Here is a 26,428-nt window from a genome sequence, read left to right on the forward strand (position 1 = left end):
GTCTAAACCCTTTCAAATTTTGACATGTTTTACATCACAGTTTCAATTTTGCTCCATAAGTATAAACTATTTGTAAGCCAACATCTTGGCCTTAATTTCTGTACTGGGTCGAGTTGTCCTGGAACCGTTATGTAACGAATTACTATTTTTGACCAAAGCCATTGTAACTGTAATTCGTTCAATTTATTGAGGAACGACTAATGTCCTGATGAATTGACCCTTACTAATAGTTTCACTAGCCTAGCTTAGCTTAGAAAAAAATTCTTCGTCGAGTCCATTCAAAGACTCGAGTCTTTTGCCGCACTCAAGTCTGGCAAGAAGTCAGAAAATCAAAGGACTCACATGAGACCTTCGTTTTCCATACTCCCCTTGTTGCCGGTGCAAGGTGTGTGAAATGATTCCATAGGCTGAATCGCACCCATCGAGGTCAGCTCCAGAAGGCAGGCTGGTCAGCAAACCAAATATTGAAGAGGACCATTGTGATCTATGCAACTCGTGCCAAAGCGAGGTCCTGCTGAAAGAGATGTTGGCCAAGTACTCCGATGCGTCGACTAGCTTTGATGAGGGCTAGGGATTGTGCAATGGTTGATTCGACAAGCTGCGGCAATTCCCTGGAGGCCTAGCTTCCATGTTTTCCAACTCAGCCAATGTGGAGTCTGAGTATAAAAGAACGTCTACCGTCAGTCTGTGATCGTTTTTTTGCTCGAGTGAATTCTCCATGCTAAGCAATTTGATTCACTTCGCCCAATCTTGGCCGAATAAGACCCATACTAACGTAAGTGTTGCACTATAAGTGATTTAGCCCTCTTCTAGGTAATTACCTATCACAAGAGAGTAGGCCTTCATAGCTTTGAGTGGGCATAACTTTTGATCCTGTCATTCGATTGAGATAAAAAAAGGCAATGCGTTAATTCAATCCCGTACTCGTAATACTTAATAATAGGAAATCATCAATCACCCCCCTCCATATTCGAGTGGTTCAGGACCTCATGAAGATAGCTTTGAAGCCTTTTGTCATTGTCAGGCCCAAGTAAAATTCGCACTAATCGAAAGCTGCAGTTATGACGGTCCTATGTACCATATTATCATAACACAACTCATTCATTACTCGGAGCCTCCGTCTGAAGAATACCAAGTAAAAGGAATTTAGTGGTTAGAAATGGGAGAATCAGATAACAACAACAAATCTGCCCCAAGTGTCCAAAGTATTCGCAAGCGTAAACTGCGCCAAAATTGGGAAAACTTTGAATGAGCATAAGCGATTTTTCGCTTCCTTTCTTAATTGGCAAGTATAACTTTAAACATGATGATAGATATTAATGAAACCCTTTTCGAAAAAAGTATGTTCCTGCTTGAAGAACTAATTGGCATTTTCGTTTTCCCGTCCCCTGTTTGTGTTTTAACATACGATTTTATACACTATTTAGCCACGTTGGTTTCGAGGTCTACGTCTGAACCTAAACGATTTGATTTGTCGGAGGCTCATTCAAAATTCAAAACTCCATGTTGACTTGATTCAGGACGGAAAAACCTTGTGTCTATGTATGTAATGATATCAGACCGACGTTTTTAACAAAAAAGACCTCACGATTGCCTAACCTCTTTTCTTATCTATCCCCAATGCTACAACGGCGACTAGACATTTTTTGCAGTCTATTTGCTTTCCTTTTTTTACTAGTAAGAGGTGTGCTCTAATTGTAATTCCGCTCCAAACTTGTCATGATTAATTGCATTGCCCCAGCAGTAATTGTGAACTCTCAATTACAATTATTTTGTGGTCTTGCATGCATTGCAATTTGTACCGAACCTTTCAAGTGGATCTAAATTTAGCTGTACCAGCACCTCTTCCCTCAATTCTTATTTCATGCTTGTCGTCAATGTTGCACAAAGAATTGTTACAATAGAAACATGATTTCGAATTGGGATAAACATCGAAAACAGAATGTGATGGAAATTTGATTAAATCTTTGGCAATTTGAAAGAAATCTTAAGGAATGATGTGGGAACAACAAGCAATTATAATAGAAATTGGTCTTATTTGAAGCTCATGTAATAGGATCAAATTATGCTTAAAAAAGGTAATTAACCCAAGTCTGCCGCCACTTTGTTTAACCCCAGCCACTATTTCAGTCATTGGGCAAACAATAAGGGCTCAATGCAGGGTCGCCCAAATACGTTTAAGTAATAGTATTAAAGAACATGCATGCATACCCATATACATTCCCTTCCTTTTTCCTTTACCCAAACAAATCGACAAATGCGGACCTACCATACCATAAGTTGATCCCGTCAGACAGAAATGATCGAGAAGCAACCCTGTCGACTTGACAGCCTGATCAGCTTTAACACGGGTAAAATTTGGTCGAGTTTTCATTGTTTTTTGGCCTGAAATTTTTATTTGGACTCTTTNCTTGACAGCCTGATCAGCTATAACACGGGTAAAAATTGGTCGAGTTTTCATTGTATTTTGGTCTGAATTTTTTATTTGGACTCTTCTTCCATTAGGACCCAAAAATTGTTCGAAAATAAATCGAGAATCATGAAATATCTAAATCTCTTCCCCTTTTAAGGTAATTTAACAAATTGTTGCAGGCGTGTTTTACCCGTGTGAGCGATAAGCAGAGAGAAGCAGTTTCCCGTTGAAGGGTTTGAAAGTTAGACGCAATACAGGCATTATCATACTGAATATCTCAATGAAACAAAAATCTTCGTAGCATTGGAAATTCATGTGGAGAAATCAAGTGCGAAATTACAGGATAACCCCCCCCCTTATTTGTGTTTTGTTGTGATCAATCAATCGCAAAATTCGTTCGGTGCAGTTCAGACCAATTTGTTGGCGCTTTAGACCCACTAAAAACACAATTCCTTTCGATTTTTGAATTGGTTTAAAGGCAAATTTATTCATCTTGATGAAAGCTGACTACCATGTTGATCTATGGTGGTCGTTTTTTCCTGAGTGGTCATTTTTGAAAACTCCTAACCGGAAAACATAACCCGAGGTCACTGATCTGCAACTGGTCAGTTAATCGACGGACTTCTTGCGATGTGGACTGCGAACGAAAGCCAAAATTTTGTGTCCCCTAAAACGTTCATCTAATTCCAAATAAGAAATTCATACTAACTCAAAGTCTGGTTGAATAGATGAACTAGGTCAAATTTGCTTTGGTGCTTTGGGTTTCAAAGCTTTCTGGCGATGCTGATCTTGAAAGTTTATTTGATCCCATCACAAGTATTCATCATCTGCCATTACTCATTCGTCACCATGAAACTGAAGATCAGTGGTATTTTCGTCATACTTATGGTTACTCCAATACAAGTGTCTTCTATGGCCGTTGAATTCGATCCCAATACAGACCGTTATGATTTAGGTGAGTTGACATTACATTTGTTTTTACAGTTCTTTTTCTGACAGCTGTCTAAGTTAAACTTCATGACAAGGGTTCCTTTTGTTGTCGATCAAAGGCTTGTTAGCAAACGCAAATTTTGAATTCAGTAACTTTAAATGACTTTTCTACCTGAATTAAAGCCAAGTTTTATTGTTACCATCTGATCGGTTTTGACCGATGACTGAGCATGTGTACAATTATTTCGTTGGCTATTTCTAAAACCAACGAAATAAACCATTGTCTTGTACAATTATCCATAACGATTGCGTTGAGCCAACTTATTTGTTACATCTTCCATATATTTCCACGTAAAAATTACATTGATTTCGAAAGAGCTGAAAATTCCTTTCAACACATGAAAAAAAAATTAAAAAATCGTTTTCAAAAGATGTTTTGATCGACCTCTAATCATGAATGAAGCCTTGCCTTGCATCCCAATGTCATGAAATTCGTTCAATAGAAGGCCTTGATATACTTTATCAAAGGCCTTGGCAAAATCAAGAGAGACCTTCACTGACTCATGTCTCTCTAGTTCCTCAATGATACATTCTATATAACCCAATACTTAACCCAATCAATAAAGTGAGGAGACGTGGTGTAGTGGTTAGCGCAGATTTCCAGCATGAAAGAGGTCTCCGTTTCGATTCTCCTCCACGACCTTTCTCAAGGAAACTTTTAGACCCTAGCTGCACCCACGGATGGAGAACCAATCTGATACCGGACACGAAACTCCCTATCGGGATTTGGAAAATGGACGCTGTGATGGCTGGCTTCGTTGGCCGGGCGAGGTGCTCCCTCCGGCCCTAGAACCCCCCACCCAAAAAAATGAAAATATATGCAATTAGTTGGGTTACCGTCCTAAAATGAACCCATGCTGACTAGGAGAAAGAACATATTGGACTTCAAGAAACTATTGAACTTCATGATCTTCTCCAACACCTTTGCAATTTCTTTTGCATTGTATATATGAAGCTGAACTAATTGAGTAGTTCATGGCTACCTCTTAACCTTTCTGCACCTACAGTCGGGAAGGAGGTTGCGTGACTCTAAGTTTCGAAGTTCCGTCCAGCTCTCGGTTTCTTGGAAGTAGGCTGGGTGACTAACTTTTTGAAGGACCATTGGTGGGGGACAATTCGAGCTTCGAAATAACCCACTTTCCGTCAAATCCCCTCTAAGTTTTTTTCTACATCTCAGTTCTCTACTTAATCTTAATTTTATCCGTGATTTTTTTTTTCTTTTCTCCAAAGAACAATAAAGGAAGTTGCCAAGAGTTTTTGTTTTTTTATCTGTAATTATAAACAAGTAATTAACAACGTGATAAGAAATTACAAAAGGTGAAATACTAAATGTTACAGATAGAAGTAGAGAAAGCTAAACTGAACATTAGAACAAGAAGTTGGGGCCTTTTTTGTTGGGAAGAAGGATCAACATTAGGCCTCATGAGTTATTTTGCAGTCAAGCCTTGGAAACTGTATGGATCTCCTTAACCAAAATTTGGTTTGCGGGTAAGACCTGGAGTTCATCGTGCAAGCTTCATTTTAGTTCTTTGGGGTATTTTTTGAAGCCATGGTTTTCCTGATTCTTTTGAATTATTCTTCCATGTTTTTGGCGTTTTCTAGGAATCTGTTTTCTTCTTCATCAAGACGAAAAAAACTCACGATTTGAAAAACCTTCCAATTAATATGCGCAAAAAGCAACCAGAAGGTACTTAATTTTGTTCGATTCATAAGTTGACTCATTACACTACTTACTCACTACACACACACTTATCCTTCAGGTCACATACTTTGACAGACTCGTTAGATTGACACCCTCGGCCATGTGCTTCAAATTCAGCACCTGCAACTTTTGTTCTTCCCATATATGGTTCATCAGACTGTCCCTTATTTTCAGGTGTTCTTGATTGAGCAAGGCACCGGTGTGTCGGTTTGCAACAGTTGTATTTTTGTATTCGAAAGGGCCAATGGTGGACTTAGTTTTTCTCTTTGAGTTTGCAAACGTGTAAAAGGCTTTTGGATTATTGAGTTCGACCATTGGAAATTCCGTCTCTTCAGCCTTCACCGTAGCAGAATCCATTTTTCTCTGTAGGAGCAGCTGCTCAAGTACCATATTTGGAGCCGAGAATTGGATCCAACCCTCCTGAGCGGGTTAGGTAAAAATGGATCGAATTTTGAATTCTGTGAGTGGGGAGGCTAAGCATTGCTTAGAGCTGGTAATCGGTGGGAACGAATGTGGTTCAATAAACAAACCGTATATAATAGAAGCTCTAAAGGCTTGGGTAATCGGTACCAAGCACCTGATCTCTCCTCAACAAACTGACGAACTAACGAAGTTAGACGATACGACTAGAGATACGACAAGTTCAATTCTGAACGCAAAAACGCCGGAATTAGCAGATAATGGTGAATCACCTATAGTAACACCCGTATCAAACAACGTACAAAATACAGCCCCAGTCTGTAACATTCACCGTAAGCAACCTTGTCCGAATAGAAAAGGGGGGTGTTTACTCCACCATCCTAAATGGTGTTCTAAGATAGTAAAGTATGGCTTGAAAAAATTCAACAAAAAGGGCTGCGACAAGGTAAATTGCGAATTTTTTCATCCCTACATGTGCATCAAATCAATGAAATTTGGAGCTTGTTTGAATCCTAGGTGCAAGACCACCCATGTGAAAGAGACACAACGAAGGCGCCCAGTCCCTGTTACCCATTACACCCCACCACAACCTTTAAATGGTGCCGTTTTTCCCTTTCCTCACCCGATCCCAGACAGCCCCTCGCACAACCCAAGTGAGAGGCGCATCACGGGCTTACTACGCCAGTGTGACAACTGCAGCTAACCCTTTTCCATCCACCCTTCTCCCCCTACTTTTCCATCTTCCTCTATTGCCCCTGCCGTTGTGCCACCTCGGGATCCTCAAAACCTATTTGTTATGAAGCAGGATTATTTAAGGCTGGAGGGAATGGTACAAAGCCTGATATCGCTGATAAATCAAAACAGACCAATCCAGTAAAAGGCATCTACCTAAATGCTCACTGTCTCAAGAATAACTGGTAAAATCTACTTGCTCGCAACATCTAATCTTAGGAGATTTTAACTTCCCCAAAACTGTGGTTGAGTGGCATCCCAATCCACTTGGTTACATACCAATGCCCAAGTCCTTGTCAAAATGTTACCAGAGACTCGAGGATTTCATGTTCGAAGGCAACCTCTCTCAGCATGTCGGTTCAGCCACACGAGCCGACAGTATACTAGACTTAGTGCTCTCCAGCAGCCCTGATCTGGTGTCAGCCATTCAGGTCACTCCAACCAAATTATCGGATCACAACTTACTTGAAATATGGACTACTATCGGGGAGAAAAAATCAATAGTTCAAAAAAGAGTCTTGAAAACAGGACTAGCCAAGTATCGGTTTCATGAAGAACACTGGCCTTTGATAAATTTACGCCTAGCCAATCTTGACCTAGTTCCCAAAATGGAACAGGAATCTAACATTGACGACGCCATGAATTTGATGATATCTTCATTTGAAGACGTTTGTGACCAACTAAAATTACCTATCTTGTCAAACAAGGAAAATTAAACCACTATTCCAAAATACAGACAAAAACTTTTCAAGAAACGAGTGTCTCTGACAAAAAGATTGAAATCATTAGATGATCATTCGTTCATATCACGAAACATCTGCAGAAAAATTGAAGCCATAGACGTTCTTTTGAAAAACTCGTTAGAAAAGGGTCAGGCACAGAAGGAGAAGAAAGTAGTTCACGATGTCAAATCTAATCCGAAGGCATTTTACACATATGCCAACTCTAAGCGAAAGGCCATTAACCTTATAGGACCAATTAGATTGCCGAATAGAGAAGAAGTCTCCAATGCGACCGAAGTAGCTAATATCCTTGGCGATCAATTTTCGTCGGTCTTTTCAACTCCAACCCAACACGTGCTAGGCGACCCCTGTTTGGGCGACTACAGTTCACTTCTAAAAGACATGTTGATTGACAAGAAGGAAGTCGTCGAAGCTATCAATCACCTGAAATCTTCAAGCTCTCCAGGACCTGACTGTGTAACGGCACAGTTCCTTAAACGCACATCACTCGTCATCGCTCCAATTTTTACATATTTAATGAATCGTTCTTTGTCAGAGGGGAGGGTACCCACACAACTAAAACATGCCCATATAGTCCCCATTTATGAGAGAGGAAGTAGGGTTCAACCTGTGAACTATCGACCAATCTCATTAACGTCGAATGTTTCTAAAGTTATGGAAAAGCTTGTTAAGACAAAGCTTCTTGAATACCTTGACATAAAAGGTAGCATTCCTGACCAGCAGCATGGTTTTCGTGCCCACTTTAGCACTGTGACACAATTGATTCAGCACTTTGACGACGTTATAGAGGGACTACAACATAGCGATTACGTAGATGTTATATACTTGGACTTTGCTAAAGCATTTGACAAAGTGGATCATATTCTACTGCTAAGTTATTTAAGTAAACTAGGGGTTGGAGGAAATATTTACTCTTGGATCAGAGATTTCTTCACCAACCGCACTCAAGCCGTTCGAGTTGACGGCTGCTTAGGCTGCCCTCGAAACGTGGTATCTGGGGTACCTCAAGGAACTATTCTGGGTCCGATCTTGTTCGTTTTATTCATTGCACCACTACACGGATTGCCCCTCCAGTCTTCAATATCTTCTTATGCTGACGATACTAAGCTAGTCTTCGGAAGAAATTCACAAAACCAGACAGACCTGCAAACTGACTTGGACATTGTATACAAATGGGTCCACTCTCAAAACATGGAATTAAACGGGGATAAGTTTCAAATCATGACGTACAACCAAAATGAAGTAGACAAGCCAATTTACACCGACAATCGCCTGAAGCCCATTTTATCAGTAAGCTCCGTTAAAGACCTTGGAATAATAGTTGAAAATAACGGTAAATTTGAAGAACACATCCAATCGAAAGTGACCAAAGCATACCAAACTTGTGGCTGGATATACCGAACTTTCAAATCCAGAGACGCTTATACTATGAAAACTCTATACAAATCTATTGTTCAACCGCATTTAGAATATGCTTCCCCAATCTGGGCGCCAATGAATGTAGGGGGACTGAATAAGATAGAAAAAGTACAAAGAAGTTTTACAAAATATATTGCAGGCATGTCCCACTTAAGCTATTGGGAAAGACTTCAATCCCTTGAATTATATGGTATTCAGCGTAGGTACGAACGCTACCTAATTCTTTATGTTTTTAAATGTCTCCATGCACTTTTTCCTAACCCGGGAATGAAATATAACGTTAGTGACAGAAGAGGCATCACGTGTGAAATCAAATTTAATTTCAACCCATCAGATAAAAAGTTGGTGAAGACCTTAAAATCCTGTTTTGTACTAAACCGAGCACCAACCCTCTATAATCTGCTACCATGCTCACCGCGACGGTTCTATTTACTAAATGATTCATTGTTAAGTTTTAAGCGACATTTAGATCGTTTTTTATCAACCATCCAAGACCAGCCTTTCGTTCAAGGGTGCCCTAGAGCGGCAAATTCGAACGCATTATGTGACCATTTTTTTTATCAATTGTGACTTTCGGGGAACTCATTCCCCTGTATCGGTATATCAAACCCGAAAAGAATATCTAAAAAAACCTGTTGCAACCTAACCTAAATTCTTTAACTTCAAAGAACTTCATGCTTTAGAGTCACGCAACCTGCTTCCCGACTGGCTGTGCCAAAAGGGTAAGAGAATACTACACTCACAATTACGGGAAATGAACAGACCAAATAGTTAAAAAAGAAATGCCCCAAAAACCAAAATACGTGCAATAACCTCAAATTGGGATCAAAAACATCGATGGGAGAAAAAGCGAGATACTACATGAACACATAAATAACATATATAAGACTAAAATACTAGAGATCGGAAGAGGAGAAAGCTATTAGGCAAATATCTTGCCCTAAGCAGCCACACAAAGCAACTGGTTCAGCCCGACTAGAGACCCTGGTCAGAGACGCGCGAGGTTTGACAACACGAAAAAGTAAGCGATCAGATGAACTAAAAAGTTTCCAAACAGATTTTGAATTGATGCGCTGTACAAGAAAGAGTACTGTCATGACAAGCACCATTATATATATTTTTTTCAAGAACATTGTGAAATTTTACTGCAAGACAAGCTGATTCATGGATATGGTATTTTAGATTACTAAATATAGTTTTGTTACTTTCTAAATACTTTCTGAACCCATTTTTTTCATAAGATTAGATTGCAAACACATTTCATACCATTATTCAAATGAACATTATGGCATGTGAACTTCCTAAGTCCCTCAAGAAACAAGTCCATTATGCTTTATAATTCAATTTGTTGAATATGGTTGTAGTTTCTTTTTTGAAGTGCTTTAGTCGAAATTGATCCTAGCAGCATGCGAGAAATCAGCGTGACAGCTATATTTTATTGAGAAATACCGTACTGATGCAATTCTTATGGCAAAAGACTCTTTCATGCTGTATAATATGTAGAACCCAAAGGTGAATCAAATTTGTCATAAAAAAATTCAAAGCTTTACCCTATTATGCAATGCAAACGTGTGACCTCTTTTTAGAAGCGACTGACTCCCTGTCGGGAAGGTTTCCAAACAAAGCCCATTTTCATTGACAATTGGCAGCCAGTCAGATCGCTCAAATTTGATGACGTATACTCAACCTAGCGGGTCTTTGCATCCAGGTTCCCTAAGCCGGACCGTTTTGGAAAGATCGGGAGCAACAAATTGTGCAATCGCTCTCAAGACAGGACGAGATTGAACTTAACTACAAATCAATTACTTTTGTTGAGAATCAGGAAAAATATTCAGAGCAAATGAAGTCACAACGAATTCGTCTTTATTTCAGATGATTCTTTTTTGTCTTCAATCCGCTGTCACGCCTACAATACAAAAACGTTGAATGGAACCTTCACTTGGCATTGCGATCAAAGGGAGGTATCAACAGGCGTTCCAACTGAGCTTCGTGACGGGACGCAGCAAAGCACTTTGAGGATGGATGAAGTCTTAAAAGTATGCGACCAATGTTTCGAGAAGCTGCATTGCAAGTAAGTTTTTGGACTAAAACAAGCATGTAAATAAGTAGAGCCGGACTAATATCCAATGTTGCATTTTTTTATATTCGGGGGTTCTTCTGTGCATATTCTGATGTCTGTTGCATGTATTTGGTGACCGACCAACCCGACCCAGAACAAAAACTGAACACGACATATTGACCAAAAAACATGAAATATGAAACAAAACTACAGCTTGTTGAGTTAACATTAAATTTATGTACAAGTATGAACTATTTGCAGGCCAACATATTGGGCTTAATTTCTTTACTGGGTCGAGTTTTCCTCTGGGTCGAGCTGTCCGCTGGGTTGAGTAGTCCACTGAGTCGAATTGTCCTGGGTCAGGTTGTCCGCTGGGTCGAGTTGTCCATTGGGTCGAGTTGTCCTAGTACTTGTCCCCCACTCTTTTGCATATTTTGCACTCTCTGGTGACCCTGGGGGAAATTTGCAAAATTGAGCCTTTTACGAAAAAGCTCTTTGATGTTCTCAAAAAGAATTCTGGATTTTAAATATCCTCCAACATTGCCAAGATTCTATCCCGTGAGCCTGTAGTTCGAATGAACAGGGTTAAGCTGCCATCAGACCCCACAGTATTTGCAAATGCCTCCTGTGCACCATACATCCCTTCGGTTGTTGTTTAGCACTGCTTCTCATCTCTCAAGGATCTTCTTTCCTGTAAACGCCTGTCAATGACTGAGGCTCACATTAGAGATCAGAGGCATGTTTTTTAAACGCTCTTACCTAGGAGACGTTCTTCAGAACGAGCATTCACTCACCACTCCATTGAGCATATTTTCAAACTGGATAACGTCCAAGCACCAAACTCCGAGGCAAGACCTTTCGGAAACTCACCTCAGATGATGATCCAGTGGAATAAACAGATGGTTTTGGTAGACTCTAAGGCTTAAAAATAGTATCAAAGTTGCTAAATTTTCATTTCTTTTTTTGCGACAAATCTAGGTCGTCATTACGGCAGCAGAAGAATGACATAGAATGATATGTGTGGTTTTGTTCGCAGATACAGTTATCAGATGGGCTTAAATGGAATTCTCTTTTTGTACACTTGATGATATCAAAGGTTCAACAAGTGGCTTAAGGAATATTGAATTAACCAATTTGAACATACCGTCGCATCTAGAACATTGAACCACGTTTGCTCGATATCAACGGTTTTGTTCATACTTCAATTGCTATTGCAATTCGCATAAATGTAATAGTTTCAATATCAGATTATCTTGGAGCACTTCAAAAAAAGGATGTCTCTCAAAATTTGGGCGGATCGTACTGACGGTATCAATTGTCAATTTGTTATTTGTCTTTCGTAACATAGAGGAATCAAATGAAAGTTGTGTATGACGGTCAAAATTGTTCGCTTATCAGATGTTTCAAATTTTTAACGATATCACTTTTTTGATCAATTCGTTCGGTTTTAAACTTACGATTTAAAAATTTGCCCTTGGAATGATCCCATAAAGTAGGTTCCGTGTCTCTCTTCATATTCTTCCTGCTTCTCTTCCAATACCGGTTCCCCGTCATGTCATGCTACCTCACCATTCCTCTCTCATCATTTGTCCCGTTCACTATCCGAATTAAAGTTACATGTTAAAACTCCTGCATTCAATCTTTCAGGCCCTCCCAAACAAAAACAAGTGTTTCGGTAAATTATTGTAAATACCAAACGTTTTTAGCCCTTTTAAGCGGGAGTAACGAACGAGAGACAATGAACAAGTATACCCTATTTTGAATACTATTGGGTAAGCAAAGAGCAAAATGGACGGATTGGTCCATTATAAAATGACGCCAATAAAAGTTGATCCTAATTTGATAGCATACAAAACTATACCTCTTGGAAATCAATCGTACGAAACGAGCTTTAAAAAAAAATGAAACTTTTATCCGCAGATTTGTGAAAGCCGGTGGAGAAGACACGGAAAGTGACAGCTTAACGTTGTTGCAAAGGCCAAACAAAAATGAATTTATGGCTAAAGTGGAACTGAGGGGAACGCTTTTGAATGTTGACGTGGGTTTTAAAACCAAGTATATACTCTCTGAGAAGTGCAATACTGAGATTAGACGAGAAAATGGTAAGTTTGATTGATCTTATTACATTAATTAGCAAACCTGATGGTTACTGACAATTCACCCAGTTTCAAAAGAACATGTAGTTGAGTTCAAATGTGCCTTGCCTACGTTTTGTTTGGTTTATCACGGCCTTTTCTAACCGCTACAGGGATTGCAATCCCCATTACTATTAAAATGAAGGCTTACAATTCGTCTATTTATTACCTTTCAATCTTTATGTGATATTTGGCCTACCAACGAATTTGAGTTGGCAGAACGAGCTAGTCCTTGAATGGAGGGTTGATGTGGAATGCTATCACAAAATTTGCACATGTGGTTTGGCTTGATTATTCGCTTTGAATCTCCCGCTTGGTTTGAACTCGTTTCTTGTACCTTCTATGCATTTTGCTTCTTAACCCAATTTCCAAGATTTCTTGTCTGTAGGCGTTCAGGCACGAAATAGAGAACCTGTTTTATACAACATGGCGCAGTCGGCGGTCAACTTAAAAAAAGGTGTTCTTGTGTTCGATAAGATTTGTGTTCCGGTTTGAACCTATTTTTTATCATCATGCCTCCCACGAAAGAATCCAAAGACACCAGTGCATCAGTATCATCGGCAATTTCATCCAAAACACAAGAGCCGTGGACAGCTAGCCACTCGCGCTGAGCTTCTCATTTATCGTTGCGATCAAAAGGTCAACAATCTTATTGGTAAACCCTTCAATCAGATCACCACTGGAGCTATCACCGCTGTGGAAATGAGTCTCGAATGATACCAATGAAGCATTATCCCGTTATTTTACGTCGGTTCACAACTGTTTGGACCTTGAAGGCGTGTCCGTGAGAGTCGTGGCCAAGACAGCCATTATCAAAGACGGACATCATACAATGATCAGTTGAATATTCTTCAAACAAGACTCAGGATAATCGCGCTGATTTCAACGCCCCGATATAATCAACCGGATTCCTCATATACGTAGAGCTCCCTCGACCACATCTACACCTCAAGTCAACACATCTCTGAAACCGTCAGAGCTTGATATCACTTGCTCGCTCCCTGAATTCCGAATTTGGAGAGCTAAATTTCCTGACTACTATCACTCTAACAAAAAGGAATTATTCGATCAATCCGATCAACGGGCATATCTTCATGGATGCCTGACTGTGGAATCAATCAACACGATGGAACAATTTTGTGATGTACCAACTACTATGCCCGTAACCGAGGTCCTCGGAAGTCTGGAAGATCTGATATCTAAAGTAAGCATTATTCAACGGCGGTATGACTTCCATTGTTGCTTTCAACCGGGCGATAATTTCAGTGACTTCTTTGTCCGTCTCAAACTTTTGGGAAGTGTTGCTGAGCTTGATAGTATCAGCCACGAGGATCAACTAGCATCTCGGGTCGTCATTGTTATACAGGATAAGAGTCTTCAACGAGAGCCTTTGCAACTCAAGAACCCTTCTTTGGAAAATATTAAGAAGTTTTCGTCATGGGAAGCCGGCGGCGTGAATCAAAAAGCGATTTCGAGCCATGTGCTCACTTATGTCAACAAGACAACGTCGGGGATGCCGTATCAACGAGGTCGTTCAGCATTTCGCTCAAATTTTCGGAGTACATCCAACGGCCAAGATTCTGGGGCTTGTAACTTTTGTGGTTTTTCCGCTCATGACCAATCCCGATGTCCAGCACTAGATATATTTTGTAACTTGCGCAAAGTTAAGGGACACTTTGATCGCGTGTGCAAACGATCAAAATTTGAAAGGCGGGGTTTGGATCGACTCATCCACGAGTGACTTGTATCCGTCATTATAGGGTTTGGACCTTATTTTAACCTTGCTTTGAGGACTGCTAGTGGTCCGAGTTTAGGGATTCCGAATCTCTCAAATTATTGATTTCTCACCATTTCACTTTTTCCTCTTGATGATCTTTGTTTGATTGAATTGACTAGCTAGCTGATATTAACGAGGGTGACTCGAAGTCACAATATATGTTGAGAGTGGAGGCCGTGTCTTGTGGTTGTGGCAATTACGGGAGTGATCAAAACGAATGATATTGCGAACATCCCGAGATTGAGAACGTCAAAGTTGGGATATGCACACAATTTTCCGGGCACAAGATTGCCAATCTATCCAACATAGCCCATCCTCTACTCTACAACTACCAAAATTTCCATCAATATTCCTGTTTAATAACGTTTATCTTACTTAACTGAACTGATTGTTGTCCATGCAATCTGTCTTGTCACCTGTTTATCAATATACATAGCATTTTCACCCTTTTTATGCTCTCATTTTATGTATCGTATTTACATTGCTAACGTGACCCTAGGATGAAATACGGGAACACGATTTCAACCTGCGATCTGCTGATGAATAGTAGTGTGACATTCAGAGAAAATCGTTGTTCATTTAGTAAAGAACACATTTGTGTCTAGATAAGTTTGGAATGCCGTCACAAAAGCGTGATAGCTATGCAATTTGGGGATTTTTCAAGATGTTCTTCCGATGAGTCTAGATATAAAAGAATGCCAGCTCCAGCGCTATTCTCCTTCATAAACTCACAAATCGAGGAGCACTTACGTATTACCGTTTACCTTTGAAGAGGCAATTACGAGTAATTAAGTTAGAAAATGGCGGCAGATTTAAATGGCCTATTCTGTTCTGAGCGGGAAAAGCTTCATGAACTAAAAGAAGTGGCACTTTCCTGCTGTGCCGTTCCTGTTAACTTGAATTGATATTTGAAAGCGAGATCAAAACGACTTGGGCAAATGGCTTTGGGAGATGAAGACAACTTCCTTAGTTTAGCCGGATATTCCCCTCATTTTCGACCTCTGCTTCCCCAATCCGTCTTCCAGAGATCCATGGTCTGATGTTTTGCCTTTTAACCACTGATATTACCAAAACCAAAAGACAGGTTCACGTTTCATCTTTTTCGAAAACTTTGTATCAACTTTTTCTTTTTAGGGAGTACCGTCAATCACACCGTGAAGAATGAGCAATGTACTAAGACGTTAAACTTTGAATTAGACGAGAATGAGTGGAGAACAAATTTGCAAGTTGAAATTGTGTGCCCAATTTGGACAGTGTAAGTAATTTCGTCAAGGTCAGGGAAAATAACCATCTTTTTTGGTGTAGTTTATTGCAATCCAAATCGGAACTACTTGCATCCAGGGTCCCTATTCGGAAACAACGTGTTGGGCATATACGTACAAGCGACGCAATCTGAAGGAACATGCTCTGGGACAAGACTGAGAAAATCAATTAACTAACCTTTATCTGACGCAATAGGTTTCTTCAGATTGTTTCGCCTTTGCCTCTCACCCAATGGTTCTTGTCATGGTGGTTAAAAAGCCTTATCAATTTTCGACGTAAATACTCAAACGCATCTTAAGAATTGATCCTTTACTTTTGCTTAATTGAAAGTAGGGCATTTGCTTCCTTACTAAGTATGCCCCGATGGAGTTGGATGATGATTTTGAGAATTAACAACATATTCTATAAATATTTTTATATAGATTGCTTACTTTTGTTGTTTTGGCCCAAGTTCTTTTTTTTTTTGGTTTGGTTTTTCACGGCTTTTCTAACCGCTACAGGAATGTAATCCCCAGTACTATTAAAATGAAAGATTATAATTCGTCTATTTATTACCTTTCAATTTTTTATATGATATTTGGTCTACCAACGAATTTGAATTGGCAGACCGAGCTAGTCCTTGAATATAGGATTGATCTGGAATGCTATCTAAAAAATTGTCCAAGTCTGACTTGAAAGATGCTACCGGATCAACAAGGCCTACGATTCCCTACGAATATCAGAGGGAAGCAAATTAAACAATGAAGGAGCCCGAGAAAGAGAGATGTGGACTTCATTGTTTCGAACTAGCCTGGATTCTCGAAGACTTGAAGGTGCTCTCAAAACGCACATTAAGCCTCTACGGTCACTAGCATTGACCCTAAACCCTGGGTTGGGACAAAGCTCATGGATACTTTTGAAAAACGTATAATATCAGATACCTTTCGTACCTTCTCTGAGTACTGTAAAATCCCAACCGTTCTAACCTTTCCCAATACGAGAGCTCTCTCATTCCTGTGATGTCCTAGTGAAACATCTTTGGACTTGCTCGACCTTTTGCAAACCTGCTGAACTCATTGGAGCCCAAATGGGGAGGCGTATTCAAGATGTGGCTGGACAATCGACTTGTACAGAGTTAGCATCGTGATGCTATCTCTGGACTTAAACGTGCGATATATCCAACCAACACATTTGAAAAGCCTTACCCACCTTCAGCTGGAATATGCTCATCGAACTTTTCCATTATTTGGAGGACTAAACCTAGATCTTTCATAGATGAGACCTGCTCAATATCTTTACCTCCATTATCTACGAGTGGAGTATTTAAAGGAGTTGACCCAAATGTCATTTGAGCGGAATTTCATTCCGTTCAGGGCCATATTACTCTCAGTTACCCAGAGTAGATTCGATTTAAGTCCTTTCAAGGCTACTGGAATCTTGGCCATTCCTACCAGAAACTAACTTTGTATCGTCAGCATAAGAAGAGAGACTGGCAGTGATACTAAGCTTTTGAAGCGGAGGCAACGAATATTATAAACAAGAGGGGCCCTAAGATCGAACCCTGGGGAAAACCTGACTTGACATCATGTATGTCACTAAGGGATTCCCTCAACCTTAACCAATTCTTCCTACCAGAAATGAAACTTTTTAACCAATTGAGAACCCTGCCTTGGATCCCAATTTCATGGAGCCTGTTAACTAAAAGCCCATGATCTACCTTGTCAAAGGCCTTGGCAAAGTCGAGATAAACTACATCAACTGATTCATGACCTTCTAGTCCCTCAATAACCCGCTCAATATGTTCAATCAGTTGGGTAACGGGGCTAAAATGTGCTCGGAACCCATGCTGGCTAGGAGGAAGGACTTCATGAATATCAAGAATATTCAACAAGTTTGAACTTCATGATCTTCTCAAACACTTTCGAAATTATTTGAAGTGTGAGAGAAATCGGCCTATAATTACTGGGGAGCGACTTATCTCCCCTTTAAATTAATGAGCTAACTTTAGTGAAGATGGAAACTTGCCCTGAATCCAAGATGCAGCGCATCAAGTACGAGAAAACAGCGAGCGAGAACCAGTGAGCATCTCATCAGAAACTGAGATGTCACAACCATCAGGACCAGGAGAGCGGAAAGCCTCAAGTCCCTTATGGCCTCTAAAGCATCTTGATCTGTGACTACAAGATCATCTAAACGCTCAGCTTGACTAACCATGTCAATCTCAACAGACTCATCTTCAGAGCAATGAGCTGTTGCTTCCGAACTCAGTGGGGTTGAAAACACACTAGAGAACTGATCTCCAAGCATGTTAAGCATAGTCTCTACATTGCTAATGGCTGCCCCATCAACCTCAAAAGGCCCAACAGAGTGTTTCATTTTTCTCTTAGAGTTCGCATAAGAAAAAATGCCTTCGGATTCGACCTAACCTCCTGAACCACCTTACTCTCAGTTTGTAACTGGTCATGTTCGATGGAGGCCTTAATCTTACCCTGAACTACGTCCAACTTTTTTTGGAGACTAGCCACAATTACTGGATTCGAAGTGCTCTTCAGCCTTTTTGCTAGTTTGCAACTTCTTTTGAACAAAGTCTTCCTATATTTTGGAATTTTTGTCCGTGTACCACTTTCGGAACACATTCAGAGATTGCTAAACTGGAGCAAACTTCCTTAAAAAACTGAAACTAACTTATCAATGGCTGCATCTATGGACGATTCCTGTTTCAGAATTGAAATCAGGTCAAGTTATTCTAATCTTTCTATTATCAACGGCCAATGTTCATCTTTGAACTTGAACTTAGCCAAACCGACCTTTTTGGCCGGTTTTTACTCTAGAGCACGCCGGTTTTGAGTAATGGTCGACCCTATCTCAAGAACATGATGATCTGACAGATTAGTAGGTGTCACATGGACATACTGGATCAGATCAGGGTCATTGGAAAAGACCAAGTCGAGAACGCTATTCTCTCTAGTGGCTACACCAACGTGCTGCGAGAAATTGCGCAAGATCGCGAATTCTTCCAGCTTTTCGAACGACTGAGATGTCGATTTTCGAAATGGGAATATACCCATCAGGACTAACCTCCCACTCTACAACGCTAGCCGGAAAATTAAAGTCCCCTACAAAGAAAAACCTTCGAGCAAACTGCCAGGTCCAACTCATTTCCAGTTGAATTGGAGAGCTGACGAAAAAGAGCTTGCTGAACAAGAAGGGGTCTATACATTGTAACAATAGACAAATCAAGACCTCGGAAGATGACAAACTAAGACCTTCTACTTCTCCATTCGACATTTGTACTATGGCTAATGTGCAAATCATTCCTAACATATAGGCATACGCCCCTATGTGGGAATATGGGATTATCAGGGCGTATCCTATCACAACGAACTAAGTTGAAACCAACTATGGTTAGTTCTTCATCTAAGACCCCTGGCGAAGCCAGGTTTCTGTTATAGAGATGAATGCAATCTCTCTCTCCAACGGCTAGTTCTTCTAAGATCTTAACTGTTGTGCTGTCTTTTTTAGAAATCAGACAATGCACGTTCAAATATAGCCCCTTTACGGGCCTCTCTTTTGACGGACCAAGTTCACAAGATCTTGGACCATCCTCTCCAACCGTAAAAAATCCCTCTTATCAACAAAGCTACGTTCTACTGGAGGCAAAAAGCATGAGCTAATGGGATGGTTGGGTTTGAGGAATGGGTGGGCAGCTACATTTGAATAGGAACGTATTTTGGGAATAGGGGTGGGGCAAGGAATATTAGGGAGGAGAGTTTTTATAGGAATAGGGGTGGATTGGGTATTTGAAGGAAGAGGAGGAATTGGGAGAGAGGGTGGGTAGGAGGAGAGGGAGGAGGGAAGCTAAATGGGTTAAGGAAGGGGGGTGGGTGGGATTAGGTTTAGGAATAGGGTCAGCTCTAAAACTACGAAACTGAGCTATCCTATTTCTCGGCTTTCTTTGCGTTCAATGGCAAAGAATTGATTAAGGAGCGTGCAAGTCTGTAAAAATTATTGTTTTTGTTGTGCACTTCTGAACACACTTCATTATTCAGCCATGATCGAACGCTTTGCACATTTAGCCAACATCGCAATTTACAATAATGGAAGTTTTGTATCGGGAAAATTGAAGACTAGGCGCATAATGATTCCGGATTTTCTCCCCTAGGGAATAATTGAAAGTGTTGTCCCACACATATTTTACACCCTGTAAAGACATATCTGTACATGTTGCACATACAGAGGTAGTTTATTAATTGAATTATTATTATTTTTTCACACAGCTTATTTGATGTTGGCAAATTCAATGAACCTTGAGAAAAAACAGCTACAGGATCATTGTCTGGAAAATGAACCCTAGATGGCAATACTCCAAAAGTCAACGACCAAATTACTAGCCAGTTTTTAATTTATTTGATAATAATTTTGATAAGATGTTCAAATTTATCAAAATATGTTACATCAAGTCTTTCTACGAGCTTCAGATCAGCAAACCTTTTGCTTTCAGCTCTATTATGCTCAAGAGCATGCAGAAAAAAAAGCAAAATTATGTCCATTCATATGACCTCTACATCTTATGCAAGCGGTTGTGAAGAAAACTACACTAAGCTAATTCGAATAAATTTTATGAAGTACGTGGAGAATATTGGATTTAATTTGCCAATAAATTCGCAATTCTGGCTTCTTTCTTGCCATCTTTGGGGCTCCATGACTTATTCTGCTTGAATATCTAACGATTTTGATCCCTCATCCATAGGTTCTAGGCGCAGGACCCGGATATTATGAGCTCACATTACTGCCTTTGACGGATTGTCAAGAAAATTGTTGAATCACTCAACCTTGTAAGCAAACTAGAAGTTCATTACTTTTTTGCTAGAGCTAATGCAGTTGTCTCATAATGAGTAGAAAATGTAGTACGAGTTCAGCACAAACAGACACTAGTTTTGCAATCACACTTTAATAAAACTGTAGCATGTTGTACACGGTCAGTTCATAGAACGTATTGAGGGAGTTACCAACGTCAGCATCAGCTGGTCGCCACACCACACCCCCTCCTTTATTTCCCAAATGAAAACAATCACGGAAGAAACAACAGCAAATATAAGTTACTGACGAAATTGGTCATAAAATCAGGCGTCCTCGCCTAGACACCCGAGGCCTCCGAGATGCCCTGGAGGAGGTCAACCGACCGAAAAGCTGGCTTCAACCTGTCAACCGTCACGGTGTCAATCCTCGCCATTTCAGATCCAGCTCGAATAGTCAGTCAGGTGACGTCGAGTGATCTTATAAGGTCCCACATAAGGTGGAGTGTAGAGGAGGAGTACAGGCATCACACGAGACAAACACGAAGTCAACTGTAGATAAGGACGAAAGATGAGAATGGGGAACCAGAACCATGGTGCGACGGGGATTCAAAAAGGAAATTTTGAATTCTGCGACGGATGTCCGGCGCAAACGTTCCCGAAGCCGGAGGAGGAACAGGGTCCGTGGAAAAGAACCGCCCTGAACTCTCAGAGATTCTCCATAGGTCGCCTGAGCTGGCGAATAACCCAAATCATCCTTCACAGCAGAACGCAGCCCAAGCAAACCCCACGGAAGTTCCTGTGGTACAATCATTGATATTCACCAGCTGCCATGAGAGATGCCTTTAAAGATCGAGGAAACCGTTCCACCAGGCCATATCGGTGAAGGGTGACATAAGACAGGTGGGTACGCGAGCATTTGAAGCAAGAAACCGACCAAGCTCATGCCAAAGGGCAGACTCAAACTGTCTCCACGATCGGCGTGATTTTCTCCGGAATTCCAAACCTGGAGATCCACCAGTGAACCAAAGGCACCGGGCACAGTCCCCACTGGACATGTAGTTTCACGGAATAAACCTCCTGCCAACGAGCCCACCACCGATCCACCCATAGTGAACAAGTAGCGGAATCCAGATGAAGGGGGGAAGAGGTTCCAACCGATGTCAACATGGATGGTGCCCAAATCGACCAGACGGAGGATCAAAATACACGTAGACATGGCGAGTATGACGGCCAACTTTCGAACGTCATGACACAGACATGCGAGAGAGCGAGAACAAAAAGTCACAAAATATCCTGTCTTCATGTTGAACCACACAAAATCGGGCCTGGAATGCCCGATGTACGATGATATCCCGGCAGTGGCTTTAGGTCATGGAACATTGCCAATACATCCAGACGCATAGACCCATCACTCGACAGAAGCATCGGATGGGCGAATGGATGAGTCAGAGTAGAAAACATCGCACAGACCGTCACATCAGCCAACTGTCTTTCATTCGTACTCCAGGACCAGAAACCATGCCACACCCGTAGAGCCTGACGATTCGATGGTCCGCTGGGTTTGAGCTTCAACAAAACTCTAAACCAACATCTCAATGCGTGAGCTGTGATGAAGTCAGTAATCCCAGGAGAGAACACCGCGACCTAACCATCAACTTGGATACTCTACGGGGGGTCGGCGTGTATGCTGATCTGGTCATCTTCTACAAAATATTCAACAGTGAAATGAAAATCAGGAATATCTATTCCACCGATGAACTCATTGTTCTCGTCAGCGACGAGTCCCACAGGAATACCAGGAGTGTTGTGAAGCAAGAAGTAAGAAAACCCTTCACCGTGTCCTCTTCACGATCTTATACCTTTTTTATCAGGACGGTGGATCCATGGAATGCGCTCCCCCTGGCCACTCGTCTATCCAGTTCATCTGCTTCTTTCAAAAAATTGGTTTGGACCGGAAGCAATTAATTTGTTTTCTTATCGTATGTGTTCTATTTCTTGAGCGGTTAATTGATAGTGCTTCCTTTCCATTCTCTCGGTTTTAATATTTTTCCCAATTGTGCCATTACTCTTTTATACACATTGTGTCTGTGAGTGGCTCTCAACAATAAACAACAACAACAATAAAATGAAATGAAATGAAAATAAAGTCAAGAGAAATTATCAAATACAAAAAAATAATCACGTCTGACAGTCTTCATTCACAAGTTTTGAATTCGCTAAATGCATTTAATTTGATAGCGTTTTGACTTGAATATCCTCTCAAGAGAATGACATCATGGCAAACACAACTTTTATTATTAGCACAGGATCTGTTTGGGTGTTATCTTCTACTTTTAAATACACGTGGTCCGCTTAGTTTAGGACACACAGTGGTTGAATTACCATCGTATGGTTTGATGGCATCACCCAAACACGTCTGGGCGCCTTTCTATCCTGTAAAAAATGGGAACACTAAATCTAGTTTTCAGAAACCTAATTAGTGAAATCTTAAAACTCGCTTTGATAGTGATCGAATCTAAAAAAATAAATCTAAGTAACCATTTACCCATTTCTGAGTTATATGGAACTTCGTGGTCTTCTTCCCATTTTATCAACAAAATGTCCCAATCACACAATCACATATAAACTCCAATTCCTTGACAATCAATTTCAAGTTATAAATTTTCGAAAACACATTCTGCAAATGTTGAAATAATATCATTAATGCGTTCACTTGAATCCCGAGGAAAAAACTCACAAGTAGTGATTTGCATTTTTTTTCTGAAGACGTGTTGAAACTGAGTAAAAAATGCGCTTTGGAAAAATCATGGATTTTTTTTCTAATTTTCCATTGATATGGCGTTACATGTGATATTGATTGAATGCGATATTAATTGAATGTGATATTGATTGAGTGTGATATTGATATATTGATGGAGTTATTTTGACGTTTCAAAAAAGTAATTATATTTAGAGTACTTAAAGGGATAATGACAACGTCGGCCCAAGTATCAGCGTAAAATTGAACTTTTACTGACTTTGAAGATCCAGAAGGGGTCACTTCGACATTGATCCTGTTCCCACGGTCGGGGAACGACGTCGACGCCACGCTCATTTGTACACCACTTGCCTTCTTGTCCTCCCTCTGGCGGCAAACAGGCCTCCAATGGCCGAATGGACCACACCCATGACAATCAGATTTGAGAGCAGGACAGTTTTCACGAGCATGCTTTCTAGTAGAACCACAAACAGAACATGACCCAGATGAATCAGATTTCTTACCAAAATGGTCCGCCTTTTTCTCCGTCCATTTCCACGATTTCCCACCATGTTTTCGGTAGTTTGATTTGGCAGTGTTAACAGTTTGATCTATGTGAACGGCAAAGGATGACGAGGATCGAGGGCGGAAACCAAACTCGTGAACCCCATTGCGTGAAGTTTTTATCTCCAAGATGAGCCTCCATGCTTCGTCGAAAGTAGACGGGTTGCGTTCCATCGTCTTGGCCTTGTCAGAGTCGTCTCTCATGCACTGTGATAATAAGGCAATGAGAAGACGATCTTCCGTTACCTTGGAAGCATCAGCATAATCCGCAAACTCTCGGATAGTGCCGCAAAAGGACGTGTAATCTTGGCCCTCTTTTTGGCGAACAGCTAGAAGGTCACGCATGTCGAGATGAACATTACGGAGACTACGAGGATGATCTTCCAGAAGGTCCAGAATCTCTGTCACGGACCGGCCGGTTTCCATTTTGATCCCAAGAGAATGGACGATGATTTTAAGGAACCCTGGGCTACAGCACTCCCAGAAAAGGCCGACCTGGATGGCTCGATCACGTTGATCTAAAGAGGCAAGACGGGCACAATTAACCCATAAGGGCCGCCACCTAGTGAAGCCCTTGTGGTCAGTATCCTCATGTAAAATTGGGGGTTTCTTGGTATCCACTTTGGGCAATGGCAAAGTGTGAATACCAGAACCACGAACGGGGTCAGGCTGGTTACCCCCGACAGCTTGAAGATTTTAAGCATCCACATCTCTACGAAACCCAATGACAATATATTTGGCCTAAAAAAAGGCATAGGTTTGTTCGTCTACGGCCGAATCTGCATCGTTTGCATCGGCATCAAGATGACAGATCACTTGATCTTCAGCAAATAAATATTTTTGCGGACGATCGTCCCAATGGCCCAAGAAGCTCTCCAGAACTGGATCGTCACCCAGGATGTAATCATTGAGTGCTGATTGGGCGGATTTCCGCACTCAAGTCAAGGCAGACTTAAATCCCCTTCGGCTCGCTTTAAGCAAAGCAATTCATCCCTTTTTTGACATACCGCGAAGAAGGGAAAAACCACAGAAAGAGGGCGTCCCCGGAAGGAACCAACACGCAGGAACGATGCCGGATGAAAACGCACGAGATGACGTCGAGAACATAAAAACAAACAATCATACATAATGGCTTCTTCAGAGAGAATCACTTTTTCCGTCAAGGAGAAGCAAAAGCACCTGGACGATCTTGACAAACCGCATAAGATAAGCCTGACCGAAGCTGCCACAAAGTTAGGAGTTAAACATGCTTCCTATGGAAAACTGTTGTTTTTTCCCAACTTCAAAGCCGGTATGTAAATCTGTGACAAATTAACTACGGATTTGGTGCGTAAAAATACAGCCAACACACTGCCCTTCTTGCATTTCGTTTCATTTTTCTCGATTTCTATGGTTGTATTTTGTTTGGAACGTAAAACTACACAAAATTACAGCCCAAAAAATGTTCTCTGTCATCAGTTTTGCCTCTGGAGCCGCAGAACTGGAGTATCAGGTAATAGAGCACATTGGATATAGGAGCAGAAATTCACGGCCCCAAAGCTGCTCTTATATCCGATTTTTACTGTACCGTACATTCAAGTAAACAAAAATAATCCTTCCGTCCCCAGTTGATTTATAAGTCATTTTATAGTTATTTATTTATAAGTCAGTAAGTAACAAAATTAGACTATATTCTTATAGTAACAAAAACCAACTGAAAGAGTAAAATAAACCAAATGTGGCATTATACTGGAGTTTTGCCACTTTCCCTGTCGAGTCAGATCTTTTCCGATTGTCTTTTCTTTTCTTTTGCCATCGAATTTTATCATTTGACTTGGCTGCATGGTTTTTGGCCATGATATTGAGCAGAGTTTAGATCATTGCTTCGATCATTGGTTTAAATTGATGACCGCGAATGCACAGGGTAATGACGATTTCTTGAGTGTTGGGGGTATCTTCTAAATGTTTGATACAGGCCCTCACAAACACTTTTCTGGGATTGCCGTTTCCATATAGAAATCCAAGATGCTCTGCGTCCTCAGAGATGGCAGTATACCATAGAATGACCAACTGTGAAGGGAAGACAAAAACATAAGGTCCGAGGGTTGCAAAGCCCTTCTCTGAGATTTCAACCTCGTCACTGCAAACTTCCTCGTGAAACAGAACCTCAGAAAGCGTTCCAGCGCTAGCTAAATTTTCACAATCAAGACAAGTCAGACTCTTTTTGGTAGCACGGGCAACATATCCAGCAAGATATTTATATTTGAATCTCCATTGCTACTCCAAAAGCAAGTTTTCAGCCGCTTTCTCATAACAACACACTGCCCTCCTTGCATATTGTTTCATTTTTCTCGATTGTTTTGGCTGCATTTTGTTTGGACCGTTTGTTTGTTTGTTTGTTTGTTTGTTTGTTAGGAGTCAGGCAGCAGATTGATAACTGCGTTCTGATAAAGGGTGTCCCAATTAAGAGATATTCCCGCTCTTTAGTCATTTTTTACTCTTGCCCCCATAGATCCAGCAACTCCCATATGATAGATTCCTTCAGGAATCCGAGGAGCTGCTTTAGGGACCATTTGGGCATTTGTGGCAGAGTCGGATGTTGGAAACTTGTCCAACGTCTAGTTATTAACCCTGGGCATTCAGCTAATAAATGCCAGGGAGTCTCGTCGTTCTCATTGCACAGTCGGCAGCTTGGGTCGTTTATGTCGTTTAAGATA

General features: G+C 40.8%; 1 protein-coding gene across 1 annotated transcript in view; it reads left to right on the top strand.

The window, feature by feature from the left end:
- Positions 1-2,611: 2,611 nt before the first annotated feature.
- Positions 2,612-26,428, top strand: part of LOC131892011 (uncharacterized) — a gene marked incomplete in the record, with an annotated part of 27,253 nt that continues 3,436 nt past the window's right edge. Inside the window, 4 exon segments of the mRNA XM_059241731.1 lie at positions 2,612-3,368; positions 10,292-10,490; positions 12,399-12,580; positions 15,525-15,645. Of these exon segments, the coding sequence (XP_059097714.1) occupies positions 3,194-3,368; positions 10,292-10,490; positions 12,399-12,580; positions 15,525-15,645 (677 nt within the window).

This window comes from Tigriopus californicus, chromosome 12, assembly GCF_007210705.1.
Source record: "Tigriopus californicus strain San Diego chromosome 12, Tcal_SD_v2.1, whole genome shotgun sequence".
NCBI classification, from domain to species: Eukaryota; Metazoa; Arthropoda; class Copepoda; order Harpacticoida; family Harpacticidae; genus Tigriopus; species Tigriopus californicus.